The 19,241-nt window shown below is 41.0% G+C and overlaps 1 protein-coding gene across 1 annotated transcript in view; it reads right to left on the bottom strand.

Annotated features, from left to right (window-relative positions):
• Positions 1–15,895: 15,895 nt before the first annotated feature.
• Positions 15,896–19,241, bottom strand: part of rerg (RAS-like, estrogen-regulated, growth inhibitor) — a 75,725-nt gene continuing 72,379 nt past the window's right edge. Inside the window, exon 5 of the mRNA XM_020510973.2 lies at positions 15,896–18,017. Coding sequence (XP_020366562.1) covers positions 17,610–18,017 — 408 coding nt within the window. The 3' untranslated portion in view covers positions 15,896–17,609. The remainder of the gene's footprint in view (positions 18,018–19,241) is intronic.

Here is a 19,241-nt window from a genome sequence, read left to right as displayed (position 1 = left end):
TTCGGCGCTGCACTGTCACCTGATTGTCTGTCAATCCAAATAAGAACACCAAGATCAGAAAGTTTCAGTTCTAAAATGCAAGGGCTAGCTTGAGATACTCTCTTTCATGCCACAGTGCCAGTCACTTCAGTAAGTAGCCTGGGTGTTCTAAGGAGTGCATCTGTATTGTCTGCTAACCAATGATGCACTAGTATAACAAATCCATACTCATTATACTTGAGCTGAATGGTGGATGGTTCAACAATTGACAGGAGAAGGATGCAAAATTATCCCCATCATCGACAATGGGAAAGTCCAGCACTTCAGTGCAAATGGCAAGGTTGAAGTATTTCAAAACATCTTCTGCCAGAGTTTCTGAGTGGATGACCCATCTCCAACTTCTCCTGAGGTCCCTAGAATCATAGATACTAATCTTCAGCTAAGTCGATTCACTCCATGAGTCCACACGATATCAAGAAACTGGGTACTCCAAAGGCTACGGGCATTGATAACATTCTGGCAATGATACTGAACACTAGTGCACAAGAGCAAGTGATTTAATTTATGCTTGAAGCGCCAGTCAAGCTCTTCCTGTACAACTACAACAGTAACATTTACCCATCAATGTGGAAACTTGCCTTGGTATGTCTTATCCACAAGAAGAAGTCCAACCCATTGAATTAGCATCCCGATGATATACTCTCAGCAAAGTGATGGAAGGGTTTGGTGAAATTGCTATCCAAGTGGCGCTTGTTCAACAATAACATGCTCACTAATGCTCAGTTTGGGTAGACCAGGGCCACTCAGCTCTTGACTTCATTATAGCTTTGGTCCAAACATAGACAAAACAGTTGAATTCCATCCTTGACATCAGGGCAACATTTGACCAAGCATTAGGGCTTTTGCACATATCCTTGTTTACTTTACCCAACTATTTTCAAAGCTTGCCTGATGCAAATCATTAAATTAGTTTATTTCATAACAAGAGAACATACAGAGCAATAAATATGATTCACTTAATCCAAATGGATAGCCTTTCCTTCATGCAAAAATACAATGTCATGAATACACCGCACTATCCATATCCCAGTAAATCAAGTTAAACATAATTGCCTTCTTACGTTGGTATACCAACCTTGGTTCAGTAATAGCACAAAAAAACAGCTCATCACAAGGTTAATTCCATTTCACCAGACTTTATTGAGAAATATGTGTATACTGCTTTAAAAGTACAATTCTTAGAAGGTACCATTTAGTTTTCTTTGAACTATTCCAATAGAGCAATCAGAATGTTTTCAAATTAATGGGAACTTGATGGAAATGTCATTAGATTTTCCAGTTGTAATTGTAATGGTAATACACATATTTTAAATGGATTGCAGTTTGTGTTGCAATCAGAAAACTGAAGCTAATTATTATTCTTGATGCTTCATAGAATGCACTTGGCAATCCATTAAGACCAAAGCTAAGATACCCTTTACCCAATTAGAACACTTGCATTTTACACATGCGTAACATGTCCTTTGACCACTGCTTTTTTTATAACAACAGACAATAAATTTCATGCATGAAGGCTTTCTTGTCAGAAGACAGAAGGAGAAACACTCCTTTATCAATCTATATTTAAGCATACTGATACTGAGGGTACCTATACTTGCTTATGCACCTTAGGTTTTTCAATCTGAATTAAACTTCTAGCAATTTCTGAAACAACCCTGAATTTTGATTAAATTCCTACTTGTACATTTATATTTTATTTACTTCTTTGAGGGGTCTATAATATTTTAAGTGCAATGCCTTTTGTTTTTAGGTTATCCATACAGCATATCAGAAAGAAAGTAGGAAAGATAGAGAGTAGGAATAAATCAGTCTTTTTCAAAGTGTCATTATGGCCAACAGTTCAAAGTTGTCTGCAATGAATGATGCTGACAGCAGAGTAAAAGTGAGAATTACAATGGAATGAACAGTGGATCTTACTCAGTGGCAGTTTCTGAACCCTTTTCTGGTGGATAAGGTGATTCAAAGGAGGGAATCCCAAACCTTGGCTGCATAGTTTGAAGTTGCCACCTGGGTCAGTGCTCTTTCTATGTTCTGGCAGAATGGCCAGCAATGCCACGAGAAGGTCAATGGTTCAGCATCCTGAAGGGAGTGACGAACAGGATCTGTCTCTGTAGTCGATGGAAGTCTAATGTGAGGCATCCCTCCACACATCCTGACTCTTTCTGCCCCTTTGTGGGCTGCTTTATACTAAAACAGGAGAGAGGGAGTGATTGAGTGAGGTGGCAATAAGTGGCATAGCTCTGCTGAGGTGGCCTGGGCAAGTGAGACACAATGCAGAGGCCATGCAGGGTGAGTGGTGGCGGAGATTGGGGTGAGTCATGAGCGAGTGAGGGAAGATGCAGCAAGCAATAGTGAGAATGGGAGATCATGGGCCTTGGTGGGAGATGGCAGCAGTAATGGAAAGAGAGAGAACAAGTGTGACATAGCAGAAAGAAGAGTGTGATACTAACCCTGATAGAGTGGAGAAGGCCATTGACCTTCTTGCAGTATTACTGGCCATTCTGCCAGAACATAGAAAGAGCACTGACCCAGATGGCAACTTCAGACCATGCTGCCAGGATCTGGGAGGATGGCCCTCCTTGGAAACACCTTATCCACCAGAAAAGGGATCTTACTGGGACTGGAGGGTTTGAGCTATAGGAAAAGGCTGAATAAGTTGGGTCTATTTTCCCCGGACGGTCACAGGCTTATAGAGGTTTATAAAATCATGAGGGGCATGGATAGGATGAATAGCCAAGGTCTTTTCCTCAGGGTAGGGGAGTCCAAAACTAGAGGACATAAGTTTAAGGTGAGAGGGGAAAGATTTGAAAGGGACCTAAGGGGCAACTTTTTCATGCAGACGGTGGTGTGTGCATGGAATAAGCTGGCAGAGGAAGTGGTAGAGGCTGGTACTATTACAACATTTAAAAGGCATCTGGATGGGTACATGAATAGGAAGGATTTAGACAGATATAGGCCAAATGCTGGCACATGGACTAGATTAATTTAGGATTTCTGGTTGGCATGGATGATTTGGACTGAAGGGTCTTTTTCTGTGCTGCAGCCCATAGATCTAGTTCTTGCATATTTTTGCCTTGTGGAATTTCTGACTTCTAATGCTTTGAAATGAAGTTGCAAGTAAAATTGAAACATACTGCTTCCTTAACAGACTTTACTCACATAGTCACCTTTTTAAAATTAGAAATAGCTGAGTTGAAGGTTTGTTAGGGCCAGCTTTGAGAAATTTAACATTGTTCACTGCAACCCACTCCTTACTCACCTGCCCTCAGGGGTCAAAGTTTGCCCCACTGCGTATTTATAAATCAGCATGGGAGCCATTCATTGCCAACTGTTCTCTCTAATCTAGTCAACTCAAAAAAGGCATCCAGATGGGTATATGAATAGGAAGCGTTTACAAGGATATGGGCCAAATGCTGGCAAATGGGGCTAGATTAGTTTAGGATATCTGGTCGGCATGGATAAGTTGGACTGAAGGGTCTTTTTCTGTGCTGTACAGCTCTAACTACAATTTATAAATTCTTTTTTGACACCTTCTCATGCTCTTGCTTTTAAGTTCTCACTCTCTTATATAACATTGTAACATGATAGCATTATTATTTATCTCATTAGACATGTGTGCCAAAAACTCCACAGTAGCAACAGTAACAATGTTCCTCTTGATACAAATAATCTTGATTTAACAAAACGTGTGGTGACAATTATTTCAGTTTTATTAAGTTATTATTTTGAATAGCTAATAAAACACATCCTGCTTACATTGTTAAATTTTGCTGCAAACTTTATTACTGTAGGCTAGTCAAAACATATTAGTCAGAGTATTACAATTCCTTGGGCTTGATTACTTACTTCTCGGAATAAAAAAGTAGATTAAAATGATATATTTAAAACAAGTTTACTGCAAACTGACTCATTAGTCTGGATTCCCATTCGGCCCACATCAATTAGATCAAGACTTAATTGCAATGGAGCTTATTACCACAGATTACAGCACCTTAAAACATTTAAACATCGAAGAAATGAGTCGCAGAGGATCCACAAAAAACAAGTCAGAAGTACCAAGCCTCAATTGCTGTTGTCAATACAACAATATCTATTTCTAGTGGATTTCAGGAATGTGTAAGGAACGGCATGTCCCCAGAAGCCATCTCTAATGCAGGAGCACTACTGCCGGAAGATAACATTTCTGCCACTGTCAGATTGTCACCATTTTTATTTTGCCCCTGTTTTCAGTCATAAAAACCAGCTGCATTTTACAATCACAACAAAATGAAATGGTCTTTGCAAGTTAATGGGCCATTCCAAGAAAAAAATTCCAAAGCAGATAATGGCATTCTGCGCAGTAATCTAATCAGCCTGATCTCTACTGTGTTAAGATGTGCTACCGGGATCAATATCACAAGTGAATACGCAATTTTGCTTTGCACTCAAATCTCAGTCAAAATCAAAATAACAGACCACAAATTGCTCATGTACAAAAAGCAAAGGGCTTGTTCTGAATACAAGGAAGTGACATTACTACAATGCAGATGATTTCCAAAATGGAGGTCTGTTGTTGAGTCCCACAGTATGATATCATGTTCATTACCTGATCTTTATTTTCTACCCCCCAAACTTACAGCTATCTGCAATCTTCTGAATGCTGACCTTGGGAGGAGTCTATGAGCAGACATGTTGCTTTTATACTCGTGCTTTTGATTGGCTGTAAAAGAAATTGAAGCTGTCGGTTTTCATCCAATGGCAGCCCACTCTTTGACAGAAGCTGGGAGTCACAAAGGGTTTTAGTATCTGATTTTCTCGGGAAACATGTTGAAAACTTTAATGGAGAAACAAATGAAATTCAACTTTTAAAACAGACCAAAATGGGACTAGGAAAGAGCAGAGAGAGAAAACAGAACAAGGAGAATTAATTCCCTGAAACATGTAGGGCCAGAAAAGGAGTAGGAGAAGGCTATGCAGCTCCCCCTGGACCTGCTCTGCTATTCAGTATGATCACGGCTGATCCTCAGCTTCAACTACATCATGTCTCTCCCTATCCCTTGATGCCCCAAAAAAATCATCTGTCTCAGCCTCAAATATGAAGGAGCAGGGAGCAAGCACAAATCCCTCTGGAACAGAGAATTCCAAAGCTTCACAACCCCTCGGGTGAAGAAGTTTCTATTCATCTCTGTGCTAAATGATTGGTCCCTTACCTTGAGACTGTTACCTATGTTCTAGATTCCCTATTCAGGTGAATTCTCAGCATCTACTCCAACAAGCTCATTCATAATCTTGTATGTTTTAATGAGACCACCTTTTATTCTTCTAAACTCCAGAGAATCCAGACCCAATTTGCTGGACATCCCATCATAGCACAGGATTCTTAATGCAGAGCGCAAACTAGTGAGCAGCCTCCAGTGCAAGTATTGTTCCTTAAAAATGAAAAATGGCACTTGGTATTCCAAGTAGAGACTCACCAAAGCCCTATATAATCATAGCAAGACTTCTTTATTGTACTCCAGTTCCCTTCTCATAAAGGCCAATATGCCTTCTTAATTGTTTGGTACACCTATGTTAACTTTTTATGCTTCTTGTACAAGTATACACAAGTTTGTCTGAACATCAACATCTACAGGTTTTGTGCCTTTTAAATAATATCCTGCTTTTCAACTCTTACGACCAAAATTGTTTCCCACTCACTTAACATGTTAATATCTCCTAAGAACTCCTTTGCATCCTCAAAACAGCCTGTATTCCTACTCTGGCTATGGCTTCTCAGCATTAGGCATGAAATCTCAGTGAATAATGAAGAAATTTCCTTTTCTGTCCCTTGCCAGATTTCAGTTGTCCTCCATGTGAAATGAACTTGACAATATTTCTGTTCAACCGTGTAACACAGCACTTACTTAGGTTAAGTAACAGTTGGCAGAATTAGCTTGATTTCTCCAATGCATTAAAATCTGCATGTGCAGATTCTTGTCCGACACTATCCAAATATGTGCACACATATTTTTGCGAAGTTGAAAACTGGTCATTTAGCATTGATCACTAGGTTACTCGTCAAAATACTAAAAAGCTGGTGGTCAGATATCAAAATATAAAAGACAACATTATTATTGCCAGTCAATATTTATATTTACGTTTATTCTCCAATAAATATCACAAGAACAGATAATTTGGTCATTCTTACATTGTTATTTCTGGGAGCATACTGCAATTCTTACATTTTGTCAGGGACTGCCCTTCAAAATTGCCTCAGTTGCTGAAAAGTGCTTTGATACATCTCGAGGTTGTGAAAAGCCAGGTGTTTAGCCTATTTGACAGTCCACGAGGCTACAATGTTGAAGCTCATCCACAGGCATCAATGACAAATTTCTGCCCCATGTAGTCAACTCCCCACCAATTCCACAATGTGAAACAACCTGCTGGTTGGTACTTTATAAAAAGTTTTTTGGAAATTCCATTAGATAATATGTAAGGCACACTCTGCACCTAACCTCCTTAGCTAAACTGCAACAATATGAAATGATTCAGATTTATCATTCATAACATGCAAAATTTGCATCTTTTCTATAAGAAAGACACACTGCATGTTTCAACAATTTGTGATTAAAGATCTGAAATTTTGCACAAACAGCAAGATTCTCTGTCCTAGTCAAAATGGCACTGGAATCTGAAAGTCCCACCTCCAAACCTGGTCCCCAGAACTTTCAGAAATCAGGTAACAGGCGCACATTGTACTTAACAAAATCGTGATACATAAAAGTAACCACATATGTTAGACTGCAGCTACCACGTCAAATCTTTCATTAATGAAATGTCCAAAACATGACTTATACACTTTAGATCTGGGGCTCATTCGAGAGGTAGCATACCACTTTAGAGAAGTAATGCCTTTGAATGTCGAGGGACAATGGTTAGATTATCAATTGTTGGAAATGGTCATTGTCTGGCATTTGTATGGCATGAATGTCACTTGCCACTTGTCAGCCCAAACTTGGATATTCTCCAGGTTTTGCTGCATTTGCATATGGACTGCTTCAGTATCTGAGGAGTCACAAATGGTGCTAAACATTGTGCAATCATCAGCGAAGATCCCCACTTCTGACCTTATGATCGAAGGAAGGTTTTTGATGAAGCAACTGTAGATAGTTGGGCCTAGGACACTACTCTGAGGAACTCCTATAGCGATGTCCTGGAGCTAAAATGACTGACCTCCAACAACAACAATCACCTTCCAATGTGCTAGCTATGACTCGAACTAGCAAACAGTTTGCCCCAATGCTGATTGATTCTAGTTTTGTTAGAGCTCCTTGATGCCACACTTGGTCAAATTCAGCCTTGATGCCAAGGGCTGTCACTCTCACCTCACCTCTGCAATTCAGCTCTTTTTCCCAAAGCTGTAATGACGTTAGGAGCTAAGTAGCCCTGTTGGAACCCAAACTGGGTGTCACTGAGCAGGTTATCGCTAAGCAATGCTGCTTGATAGCACTGTTAATGGCACCTTCCATCATTTTGCTGATGTTCAAGAATAAACTGATAAACTAATTGCTAGGGCTGTCATGATTTTTGTGTATATGACACACCTGGGCAATTTTCTACATTGTTGGGTAGATGCCAGTTTTGTAACAATTTAGCTAGGGGTGAGGCAAGTTCTGGAGCACTGTTGTAAATATATGTTTAATTTCTCTTTATTCATATATGTTGCATTTTCAATGTGTTTCTAGTTTCTGCAATGATTGCGTGCATTTGAAAGTTTTGCACTTTATTGCAGATTAGTTTTGGACGATGTGGGCTTATGAATACTCCGCTTATTATGTCATCAGTAGAGGCATCTCTGAGAATATCGACAGCTGTAGGTTTAACACATGCATTTGTAAAGTCAGGAGCTTAGAATGCAGCCGAGAACCCAGTGGGTGGTGTTCACCTGATTATCATCTCTCTAAGCCTGCTGTCTGAGCAGTGCCTATAACCATGCCAATGCATGTATTGCTGATGTCCATATGACAGGGTACTTTGCAAGGCATTGCCTCCATTTGGAGAATGTGTCGGTGAGATGTCTGTGATTCCCTGCCAAGTTCCTAGTGCATGTGATTCCAATCTAGCGTGCTTACTATGCCAAAGGCCTGTAGCATTTTTCCTTCCAGGTGCCTGAGGTTGCAGGAATGTACAGTGTTATGATTTTCTTCATTCTTGGGTAGGGTGTGGGATGTGGGCATCTCTGGCATTAGGTGTTTCCAATCCCTAATTTCCCTTGAGTTAAGTGACTGGCTAGTTCAGAGGCCAGTTAAGTCAACCACATTGTGGTGGGTCTGGTGTCAGGTGGAGCCCAGACAAGGTAAGGATTTCAGTTTCCTTCCCAAAGGGACGTTAGTGGGTTTTTTATGACAATCAACAATGGTTACATTGTTGACATTCGGCTAACTTTTAATTCCAAACTTTATTGAATTCAAATTTCACCATTTGCATGCTGCCCATCACAACTAAAATCCCCAACCCTTCCGGGGACTGTATCCCTCTATTTCCATCCTGTTCATATATTTGTCAAGATGCCCTTTAAAAGTCACTATAGTATCTGCTTCCACTACCAACCCTGGCAGCGAGTTCCAGGCACGCACCACCCTCTCTGTAAAAAACTTGCCTCATACATCACCTTTAAACCTTGCCCCTCACACCTTAAACCTATGACCCCTAGTAATTGACTCTTCCACCCTGGGAAAAAGCTTCTGACTGTCTACTCTGTCCATGCCCTTCATAAACTTGTAGACCTCTATTAGGTCCCCCCTCAACCTCCGTCGTTTCAGTGAGAAAACCCAAATTTCTCCAACCTCTCCTCATAGCTAATGCCCTCCATACCAGGCAACATCCTGGTAAATCTTTTCTGTACCCTCTCCAAAGCCACCACATCCTTCTGGTAGCATGGTGACCAGAATTGAACACAATATACCAAATGCAGCCTAACTAAGCTTCTATAGAGCTGCAACATTACCTGCCAATGTTTAAACTCAATGCCCCGGCCAATGAATTCAAGCATGCCATATGCCTTGTTGACTACCTTCTCCACCTGCGTTGCCACTTTCAGTGACCTGTGTACCTGTACACCCAGATCCCTCTGCCTATCAGTACTCTTAAGGGTTTTGCCATTTACTATATATTTTCCACCTGGATTAGACCTCCCAAAATGCATTACCTCACATTTTTCCGGATTAAACTCCACCTGCCATCTCTCTGCCCAAGTCACCAGCCGATCTATATCCTACTGTATCCTTTGAAGGTTCTCATCGTTATCTGCAATTCCACCAACCTTTGTGTCATTGGCAAATTTACTGATCAGACCAGTTACATTTTCCACCAAATCATTTGAATATATTACAAACAACAAAGGTCCCAACACTGATCCCTGAGGAATGCCACTAGTCACAACCCTCCATTCAGAAACACACCCTTCCACTGCTACCCTCTGTCTTCGATGACCTTGCCAATTTTTTATCCATCTTGGAAGCTCACCTCTGACCCCGTGCGACTTTACCTTCTGTATCAGCCTGCCATAAGAGACCTTGTCAAAGGCCTTACTGAAGTCCATGTAGACAGCATCCATTTTTCTACCCTCATCGATCATCTTCGCCACTTGCTCAAAAAACTCAACCAAGTTAGTGAGACACAACCTCCCTTCACAAAACCTCTCGCTAATATGCCCACTTATTTCCAAGTGGGAGTAAATCCTGTCTTGAAGAATCCTCTCCAATAATTTCCCTACCACTGATGTAAGGCTCACCAGCCTGTAATTAGCTGGATTATCCTTGCCATCCTTCTTAAACAAAGGAACAATGTTGGCTATTCTCCAATCCTCTGGGACCTCCCCTGTAGCCAGTGAGGATACAAAGATTTCCCTCAAGGCCCCAGCAATTTCCTCCCTTGCCACTCTCAATATTCTGGAGTATATCCCATCAGGCCCTGGGGACTTGTCTATCTTAATGTTTTTCAAGGCCGCCAATACCTCCTCCCTTTTGATCACAACATGACCCAAACTATCTACACACCCTTCCCCAGACTCATTGTCCACCAAGCCCTTCTCTATGGTGAATACTGATGCAAAATACTCATTTAATACCTCGCCCATTTCCTCTGGCTCCACACATAAATTCCCTTCCCTGTCCTTGTGTGGGCCCTCTCCCATCTAGCCCCATCAGGGTGGGTTAATTCCAGATTGGCACATACACCAAATCACAATGCCAGTAGTGTCAAGGTTAAAATGTCAACTTTAACGTGGCCATTAAAAGAAAAGCACAATGGAACAAAACAAAGATATCTGTGACCCTGAGAAAACCCCAGGAGGCCAGATTGATAACCTATAGTGGATCAGAGATATTGCGGTGTTTCACCCAGGTGGCAATGAGGGTGTCTCAGGCCTGGCATTGTATTTTTCTATTGCTCTGTCAACAACTTCAGTCACACCATCCACTACTTTATCAGCGACAGAGTCCTCCCTTTCTCCTCAGCCAAGGATGTGACGGCTCCTCCTCTCCCCTCTCTGCTGAGCAAGGCTGTGTCAGGTCCCAGCAGACACTATAATCTTGGACACTCTCTTTTGCAGGTTCTGCACTGGTGTCATGAGCCTTCTAGGGATAGCCTGCCATAGCCAATATGCCTATTGATGAAGGGGAGCAAATGCTTGTGGCACTGGCAGGTTGGGGAGGGTGGATGAATCAGGAGAGTTCCCTAGATAGCTACACATAACTGAAGTTTTTTCCAGCCATTACATTCCTCATTGATCCCAGGGAATGTTCACTCTCCTGTCAATTACCCCTCACATCTGACAAAATGCTGCAATGGACAGCTGGCCCTTAGGGTCTACTGTAAATCTAACAAATGCATTCACTCTCCTAAACAGGGAATTTTTAGACACCCCTGATACATTTGCAAGCAGCAGACTGTGATATTTCACACATGGAAGTGCTGCAAAGGCATAGAAATTCAATGATGTGGTGATTTTCCACTCGACTGAAACTGAATTGTTTTTAATCCCATACAGACACAGGTCCTCCTGGAAGAGCTGGCATAAGTATGTGACCCCAGGCCATGGTTTCCTCAGCATCCTCCAACAATGCACGTCTGACAATTGCAGGGAGCTGCAGAGTCTGTGAAATACCAATGGTTAAAATTATGCTGGATGTTGGCAATGTCTAGCATCCAGCACTTGTTCACCCTCTGTCACTGCTCCCTGGTGCTGTTCCGGTCACTGATCTGTCTGGTCCTGGGCCATTGTTTGCTAGCTCCTCTCCAGCTACACCACAGTTAACAGAAGTACTGGGTTGATTTGACCTGTTGTCATGTCTGCTTGCAGTGATCTGTGAACAAATTGCAAGGAACAATCGGGTCAGCTAATTCTTAGGCCCTCACTACAGTCCTGAGCATTTATACACACTGGGAAGCCCTATACTTAACATCAGTCCCACTTCCACCCACAATCAATACTAACCTGGAGGATCACTGACCAAGATCACATGGTGTTGGTGTAGCCACGTGCATGGACACTAAGTAGTAATCCCCAAAATAGAAGCCATGATTGTGCACCTTCCCTCAGTTATTATCGTACCTCCCATCACACTCTTAAGCCTCAGTCCAACTTCCTTGTCTTCCCATCAGGTAATTTCCATCTATTCACTTGTCAGGCATGACCAGTCCTTGATGACTCTTTAGCTTCCCCTGACATTCAACCCTCCATCCATCATCCTTGGTACTTCCTCTATCGTCACAGAGAGTCCCACAGTTATCCTCTAGTCTCGGGACTTCTGGACTAACCATTCTGGTTATCATCTTTGCTCACATCACAATCATTTTGAACTTACGCTCTTCCCTCCATGATCCAGCGTTATCTCTCTGACCACCAGGAGAGGTTGGTGCACAGTCACCTCCTTCTTTTCTTCCTTCAATCAGCAAGGGCATTCTCTCAGTAAATCCTTACCTTCTCCCTAACCTTGCTTGCATTTCAGTTGAATCAGGATCTCAGCTGAATGGGACCTGTGGTTCAAGCAGCTCACTACAGAGTTTAGACAGTGACCAAAGAGATAAGAGGAGACTTGACCATGGCTCCCATCTATGTAACCCATGATTATAGGGACTTATCTTTATTTGAGTTGATGGTGCCCACTATTCACTTCACCCAACCAAAATGACCTTTTTCCGACTTCAAAGCAGTACACATAAAGAGTGACTGCATTTCAAGGAAGACATTTTACAAAATGGTACGTAATATATTTCTACAACCACGCCACCTCTTTGCACCAATGTTTCCTCCAAGCTGTGTGGGTCCACACTTCCGATTGGTGAGCTGACACCATGCTGACATATTCACCTGCAGTTTCACCAGCTGCTGGAGGAACTAGAGGGAATACGGTCTTCCATCCTTCCCCAGTGATCCACCAACATCCCCATCACTCAGTATAGCCAGAGTTCCTCTTGTCGTCGTTACCATAAAACCTCCCCAAATAGCCTTGACTCGATGGTCATCACCATACAGATGCTTTCTCTTCCCTCCCAGTCTAGAATTGTTACTGTCCTCATGCCTACCCTGACACCCCCTTTATCCATGCCATTGGTTGTTAGATTGTATAACCAACACTACACCCTCCATCCCCTTCAATGAGAACATTTAAGACCTGACCACAAGCCTAGAACTGTTACTATAACACCTCCCTCTCCAACGTCTCACTGTGACTGCTTCATGTGCTGCGCAGTACCCTCAGCTCAAAACACCCAGGTCCCCCACCAGCGATAGCAGCAATACCACCCTTTAGGACCATCTCTCCAAACATTCCTCTGCCAATAGCAGAACCACCACATTGTTCCTTCCGCCACATGTCCCTGCGCCCTTGCCACCCTCCCCATGTTGGGCAGCCTCCCTCTATTCCTCACTACTTGTTTCAGACAGCCCATCCCCCCGGTCCCCTAGATTGCAGCCACCCTTTCCCATGGTGCCCCTCTCTACCTGCTTTGGACAGTCCTGCTCCATGCCCCTTAGATAGCAATAGCAGCCTGCCCACCTGTTCTGTCACCTTTCACCTGTGCTACCAGACCACGATTGGTATCTGTTGTTGATCAACACTCCCCAAAGACAAATGCTCTCCTTACTCCAGCAACATGATTACCACAACTGCAGTACACCATTTATATGAGCGTGTGAATCGGACAACATAATTCTCACTTGCCAATTGCTCAGAGATTACGTTTAATGGGTCTGGTGCCATGCAATAGTTACTATTGGGCATTTTGACCCACTCTCAAACTGTAAAGAATTTAACGCCATAGTTTCTTGCTGCCATTAGAAAGCTACTTTGCCCTCTCACACAACTGAGCTTCTCCACCTGCCACCCTCCCACTCCTGGGAGCAACACAAGATTCACCCACCGCCCCACAACAAAAATCGGAACCTTCGGGTCACGTGGGAACTTTCTCCAAGGTCAGCTTTACACATGGGAGAATTGGCCCAGCTCGGAAAATCTCAACCAAGAAGCAAAAAGTCAGGCCAAAGTGTCTCATCAAAAACTTTCCATGTTCACAATAGGCCTTTATATGACAAAAATGAAACAGTCCGATGAAAGATTTAACATGGTGCAAACTTTAATTCTGTTAGCAGCTAAAATCATCTGCATTCTCAGAAAAAATTTCTATCTTGCATTTTACAACTTTCTTTTTAAAATTTTACAACTTTTCCCAATTAATTTGTAAAGGGGGGACAAACCTAGTTAATTAAAAGACAACTTTTTTTGCAATTTATTTATATGTATTTTTGACTGGCATCTTTTTGAATTTCAGTTCTGCTTGATATCATATTTCTTGACTATATTTATCAACCTGTCTTCTTAAAGCCTGTCATCTTGCCTCGAGTCTAAAAAGAGGTTGTCAGGCCACAGATTCCAAACTATGAGAAGACGGGAACCATTATGTAGGAAATCACACATTATTGTTTTATAGACATATAAGATAATATGAAATAATCCATTAATTGATATCCTTTCAAAGAGCTACTAATGCCTAATGACTGGTATAAAAATATATACAGATAATGCACAGGAATTCAGCAGATTTGGCAGCATCTGTGAAGAGAGAAACAGAATTAAGGTTTCGAGTCTGGCATGACTTCTTCAGAACATAACTATGTTTGTGGGGTTTTTTCTCCTTCTCTTATAATCTGTACATGCTCGATTCTCATGCTTGGTCCTGAACAAAGATTCTGAAACAGAGTCATACCGGACTCGAAATGTTCTCTCTCCACCGGTGCTGCCAGACCTACTCAGAATCTCCAGTAATTTGTTTGTCTCAAATTTCCAGCATCCACAGTGTTTTGTTTTGATTGCTATAAAAACATGTTGTCATGCTTCTACATTCCTCAATTTAGTTTAGTTTAGTTTATTTAGTTTAGGAGTTGAGGTTTAAGTAACAGTCAAGTAGCATTATCCTACTTATTACCTTTTGAAAGCAAGCAGGAGACCATATGAGCATTCCAGTACCTGAAATAAGCTGAAGAGGGATCTTTGAGTGTTCCCCGGGAATGCTACAAATTTGTCCAGAGATCAGGACAACTGGAAACAGTGAGAATTAAAGATTACTTATAAAGAAGTATTCCGAAACATGAAAACCAAGCATATTTGGAGGACAAGCAAAAAAAAAAACACAAACATAAATTATATCCATCAGGGAAAGATTTTCAAATTATTGTCTATGGACAGATTTTGAGCTAAATTCTAAGGAAAAACAGCAGACTACTAGCCTACTATAGCACTCAGTTCATAATATTGCAGTAGCTGGGACCCTTACTGTGGGGAGCTTGTATCATGGTGATACTGTATTAATGGTAATCCATTATCAATTTTGAGAGACTTTCTGATTATGGTAACAGGGCATTTGGCCAATCCTGCTCTTGATGATTCTTTGAAAGATTATTCCAATTAGTACCATTGTAGTACACCTTCCCGATAACCCTGCAATGTTTTCTCCTTCAGAGATTTATGGCAATTCCCTTTTGAAACGTTTCAGTGAATCTACATTTACCGTCTTTTCAGGCAGTGCATTCCAGATCGTAATAATTTTCTCCGCAAAATAAAAATTTTCATCTCACCTCCTTCCTCAACCACATATCAATAACCTCAGTCATAGACAGTATTGAAACAGTATTTTTGTAGGCATTGGCAACTATCAAGGCAGTCCTGTAGAATAAAAGGAAAGCTAAAAAGAAATCCTACAGGACTCTTGACCTTACACAGAACTGAAAAATCCAATATATAAGTTACACCAAAATCAAAATTGCGAACCACCTTAATATCTACCACTTCAGTGAAACCTCTATCAATTTGCACTTCTTTTTATACTGAATATGAACCTTTACATTAAACTGAAAGTCATGCACCAGATTTCCTAGCGAACCAAGTGAACACATTCTATGAGATTTGAAATGTTTATGTCTATGGAATATTTCTGACTAATAAGTGACCTTGGGATTGAAACAGTCTCAATAGAGTTCACACAGTCTGCCACAGAAATGATAAGATTCAAATCAAAGATCTGTATTGTCTGTATTTGATGACATTATCTGGTGTACCATGGACAGAAATTAGCATCACTGGTGGCAGAAAGGAAACCGCAGCCCTTTGTGCACATGGACAGCATGAGAAAAAGCACGGCTGTGACGTGTCACAGATAGGGATGTGAGAGACCATAAATAAATGCCCTCATCTTGCTCGGTGTATCACAACCCTGCACAGTGCAGACGCCTCCTCTCCTATCAACGCCAGTACATACCTGTCAAGTTGAGACATATCAGGATGCAGAAATGTGTGTGCAATGATGTATACTGATGCAGTTAATCAAACAATTCAAAGAATAACAAATATTTCAGGATTTATTTTACATGGAAAAGCAAGTTACAACAGCAAGCAATTATATGAGGAGATCTCTTCAGTACATTTGCTTAGTTTTTCAACATACTCTGGAAATCATCGATAAATTGTATAGTTGAAGGCTTTACCTACAGGAAGATAAATCAGTCCCATTACAAAAACATCTCAAATATTTCAGGGATTAACAAAAAAGTGTCTCTCAACTTTGAATGCATTCATTTTGCAATTTCTAGCATTTAATGAGTAAATTATTCTTGTATTATATAGAACTATGCTGGTCCTTTTAAAAACAAATTACAGGATAAATTGAGAGATCATTAATTTAAAAAAGAACAAGCAAATTATTTCCTTTTCGGGGGAAAATCTAAAATTGAAAACTTATACAGAACATAGAAACCTCTCTAAATTTCAAAAGGCTGTTTGATACTTTAGTAACTGATTAACAGATCTAATGAATTTAATTAATAGCTTGACAAATCACAACATTAATTAACCATTTACAGTCCCCAAAAATGACAACCTACTGTAAATTGTACAAAGTGTTGTGTAAACAATCAACAGGAGATAGCCAACCTTGGGTTTAATATTAAAAAGACAACCTCAATGAAAGGGACCAACAGCTTTTCCAAGCACAGCATCGATTGTATCCATCAACAATCTCAATGACAAATAGTCAACGGTACAATGGGTTCCAACTGCATAGTTTTCAAATAGATCCAATTTAACTTGGATATTTTAAAAGAGCATATTTATTTAGATATAGTTATTTATATATATTTACAATTTAGATATCTATTGTATTTTCAAACATATAGCGGTAACAACGCACGCTCAATTTTTTTTTGTCACATCATACCCTGCTCTGATGATGTTAACTCTTTGTTGGGGGAATGAAGGTACTGATCCATGAGAGGTCGTGCCTCCTCATAATGTTACCCAACCATTACTACTCATATCTAGAACAATGAGTTGGAGGCAGTTGGTTCGACAATGAAGGGGTCTTCACAGGCAAATCCAAGCCTATCTTCTACATGTGCAAACATGAGCACTTCCAGCATCAACTGCTGGATGACCATTGGGAGTGGGAGCCAATGTTTTCTCCACCCTAACCCCGGGGGTGCTGAGGTCAACTACACCGAGTCTACTTTGCACCAAGCTGAGATCAGCTAACTCAGCCCAAGTGGTTCTGGGTCTGTTCACTACCTTAACTATTCACTGTGGCAGGGCTCTGAAGATCCTACCTGACAATTCAGATTATTAGCTGCAGGCCAGTATCCTGTTTGCTATAACTTGCTCAAACACTGACTTCAAATGGAACTGATTCTTTTCTGAAACTTAAAAATTAGAATACTGGTCCGAAGAATTAAAACCCCTAAGCCCTTATTCTTTCACACTTTAACCCATTTCAAACTAAAATTAGTTAAGTATTTGGGCAAAGAAGGATTTAAAAATTAGTCTTACTGACCTTTGCACAGTGAGTTATCAGCCTGGTGCACACTCTTAAGTGTAGTACCTAACGCTATAGGACACCATTAGTATCTGTCAGGTAACTGCTGGGGTTTGTCCATTTGACAGATTGGAAGCTACATGGAGTTGGAAAGCTAACACCCTTAACTGATTATTTACTATTTTGTGTGGCATTATTCTACTTTTTTTTGTTTTGTTTTCAGTTTCTAATTACCTCCTCCCCACAAATATTTAGCTACTGATCTTGGTCAGCATTTTGTTGATGGCTTGCTTGACGTGGGTGGTAGAACTTCTCCGCCTTGTCTTGCCTTGGATCATTTTACGCCGTCTCACCTCTCTGCACAGTTCATAGAATGCTTCGTTGATGTTGCCCTCTCCGGTGCAGGCTGAACACTCGTAAAAAGCACAGGCCATTTCAGTAGCCATTTTCTCCCCTTCCTCAGTGGTTACCTGCCTGGAGTGGTCCAGGTCAGCTTTGTTACCCACCAGGATCAGTGTCACGTTTTTTGGCTTTTTGATTTCATCCAGGAAGTTCTTCAGCGAAATCACTTCCTCGAAGCTAATTCTGTCAGTGATGTCATAAACCAAGACAAAACCCTCCGCCCAGCGCATGTGACTTTCCCTCTGTAGAGCATCCTCCTGAAAAACATTGCATTACATACTGTTTGAGGACATCTGCAAGGTTACTTATAGAAACACAAACTAATTAATAATCAAATCCAAATCTACATAAAATGCCACCTTAGCCTTTTAGGGTGTCTGGTGAATCTGCACGAGTAACTAGATCAAAGCAAGAGTTACCTTTCTTTAATGTTCCTTTAGTTCTATGCTTGCATATCGCCCTACTAGCTTCTTTAAGTTCCCAAAATTGAATGAACCGTCCAATTGAGAAGATGGTAGCTATAGCACTAAGTAGTGACAATCGTTCGTCAGCTATATATGAAATGTAATTTTGTACTACCACTGGGATTTCATCAAGATTTCCCTTTAACACAATAGTGTCACTGCAATGGGGAGGTGATGGCACAATGGTAATATCACTAGACTAGAAATCCAGGGACCCAGGCTAATCCTCAAGGACATGGATTCAAATTCCACCATGGTAGCTGGCAGAATTTCAATTTAATTCTGGAATATAAAAGCTAGTTTGAGTAATGGGGTCATGAAACTGCCATCAATGGTGGTAAAAAAAAATCCATCTGGCTCATGAATGTCCTTCAGGGAAGAAAACCTGCCAGCCTTGCATGGTGTGGCCTACATGTGATTCCAGATCCACAACGATATAACTGACTCTTAACTGCCTGCTAAAACGGCCTAGCAAGACATGCAGTTTAAAGTAAATTAGGCATGGGCAACAAATGCTGTTTTACCTACAAACTTTGAGAAAAGAAAGGAATGTACAGGTAGCTCTGCTATATTGCGTGTTTCGTTAAAGCAAATTAGCTGTGACGTGATTGATGAATAGTAGGCACTGTTTGGATAACGCAAACTTTCTGCCATACAGGTATAGCGATTTTCTATAGCAATTTCCCTATAATGTGATTTTCTATAGCGATTTCCCCATAACATGATTTTCTATAGCGATTTCCCTATAACGTGATTTTCTATAGCGATTTCCCTATAACGTGATTTTCTATAGCGATTTTCCATAGCGTGAGGACACGCATACACGCAACTATCGCATTATAGGAGAGCTCTGTGCTACACAGTTCCAAGGTTTTTCTTCAAAAGCACTTGACCGTAAGATAGTATGATAGCAATATGACCCTGGTCAATGCTTATGGTAGACTGATATAATCTTAGACAACAAGGTGTAGAGCTGGATGAACACAGCAGGCCAAGCAGCATCAGAGGAGCAGGAAG

This window comes from Rhincodon typus, chromosome 22, assembly GCF_021869965.1.
Source record: "Rhincodon typus isolate 14 chromosome 22, sRhiTyp1.1, whole genome shotgun sequence".
NCBI lineage: Eukaryota > Metazoa > Chordata > Chondrichthyes > Orectolobiformes > Rhincodontidae > Rhincodon > Rhincodon typus.
This window is presented reverse-complemented; position numbering and strand designations above follow the sequence as displayed.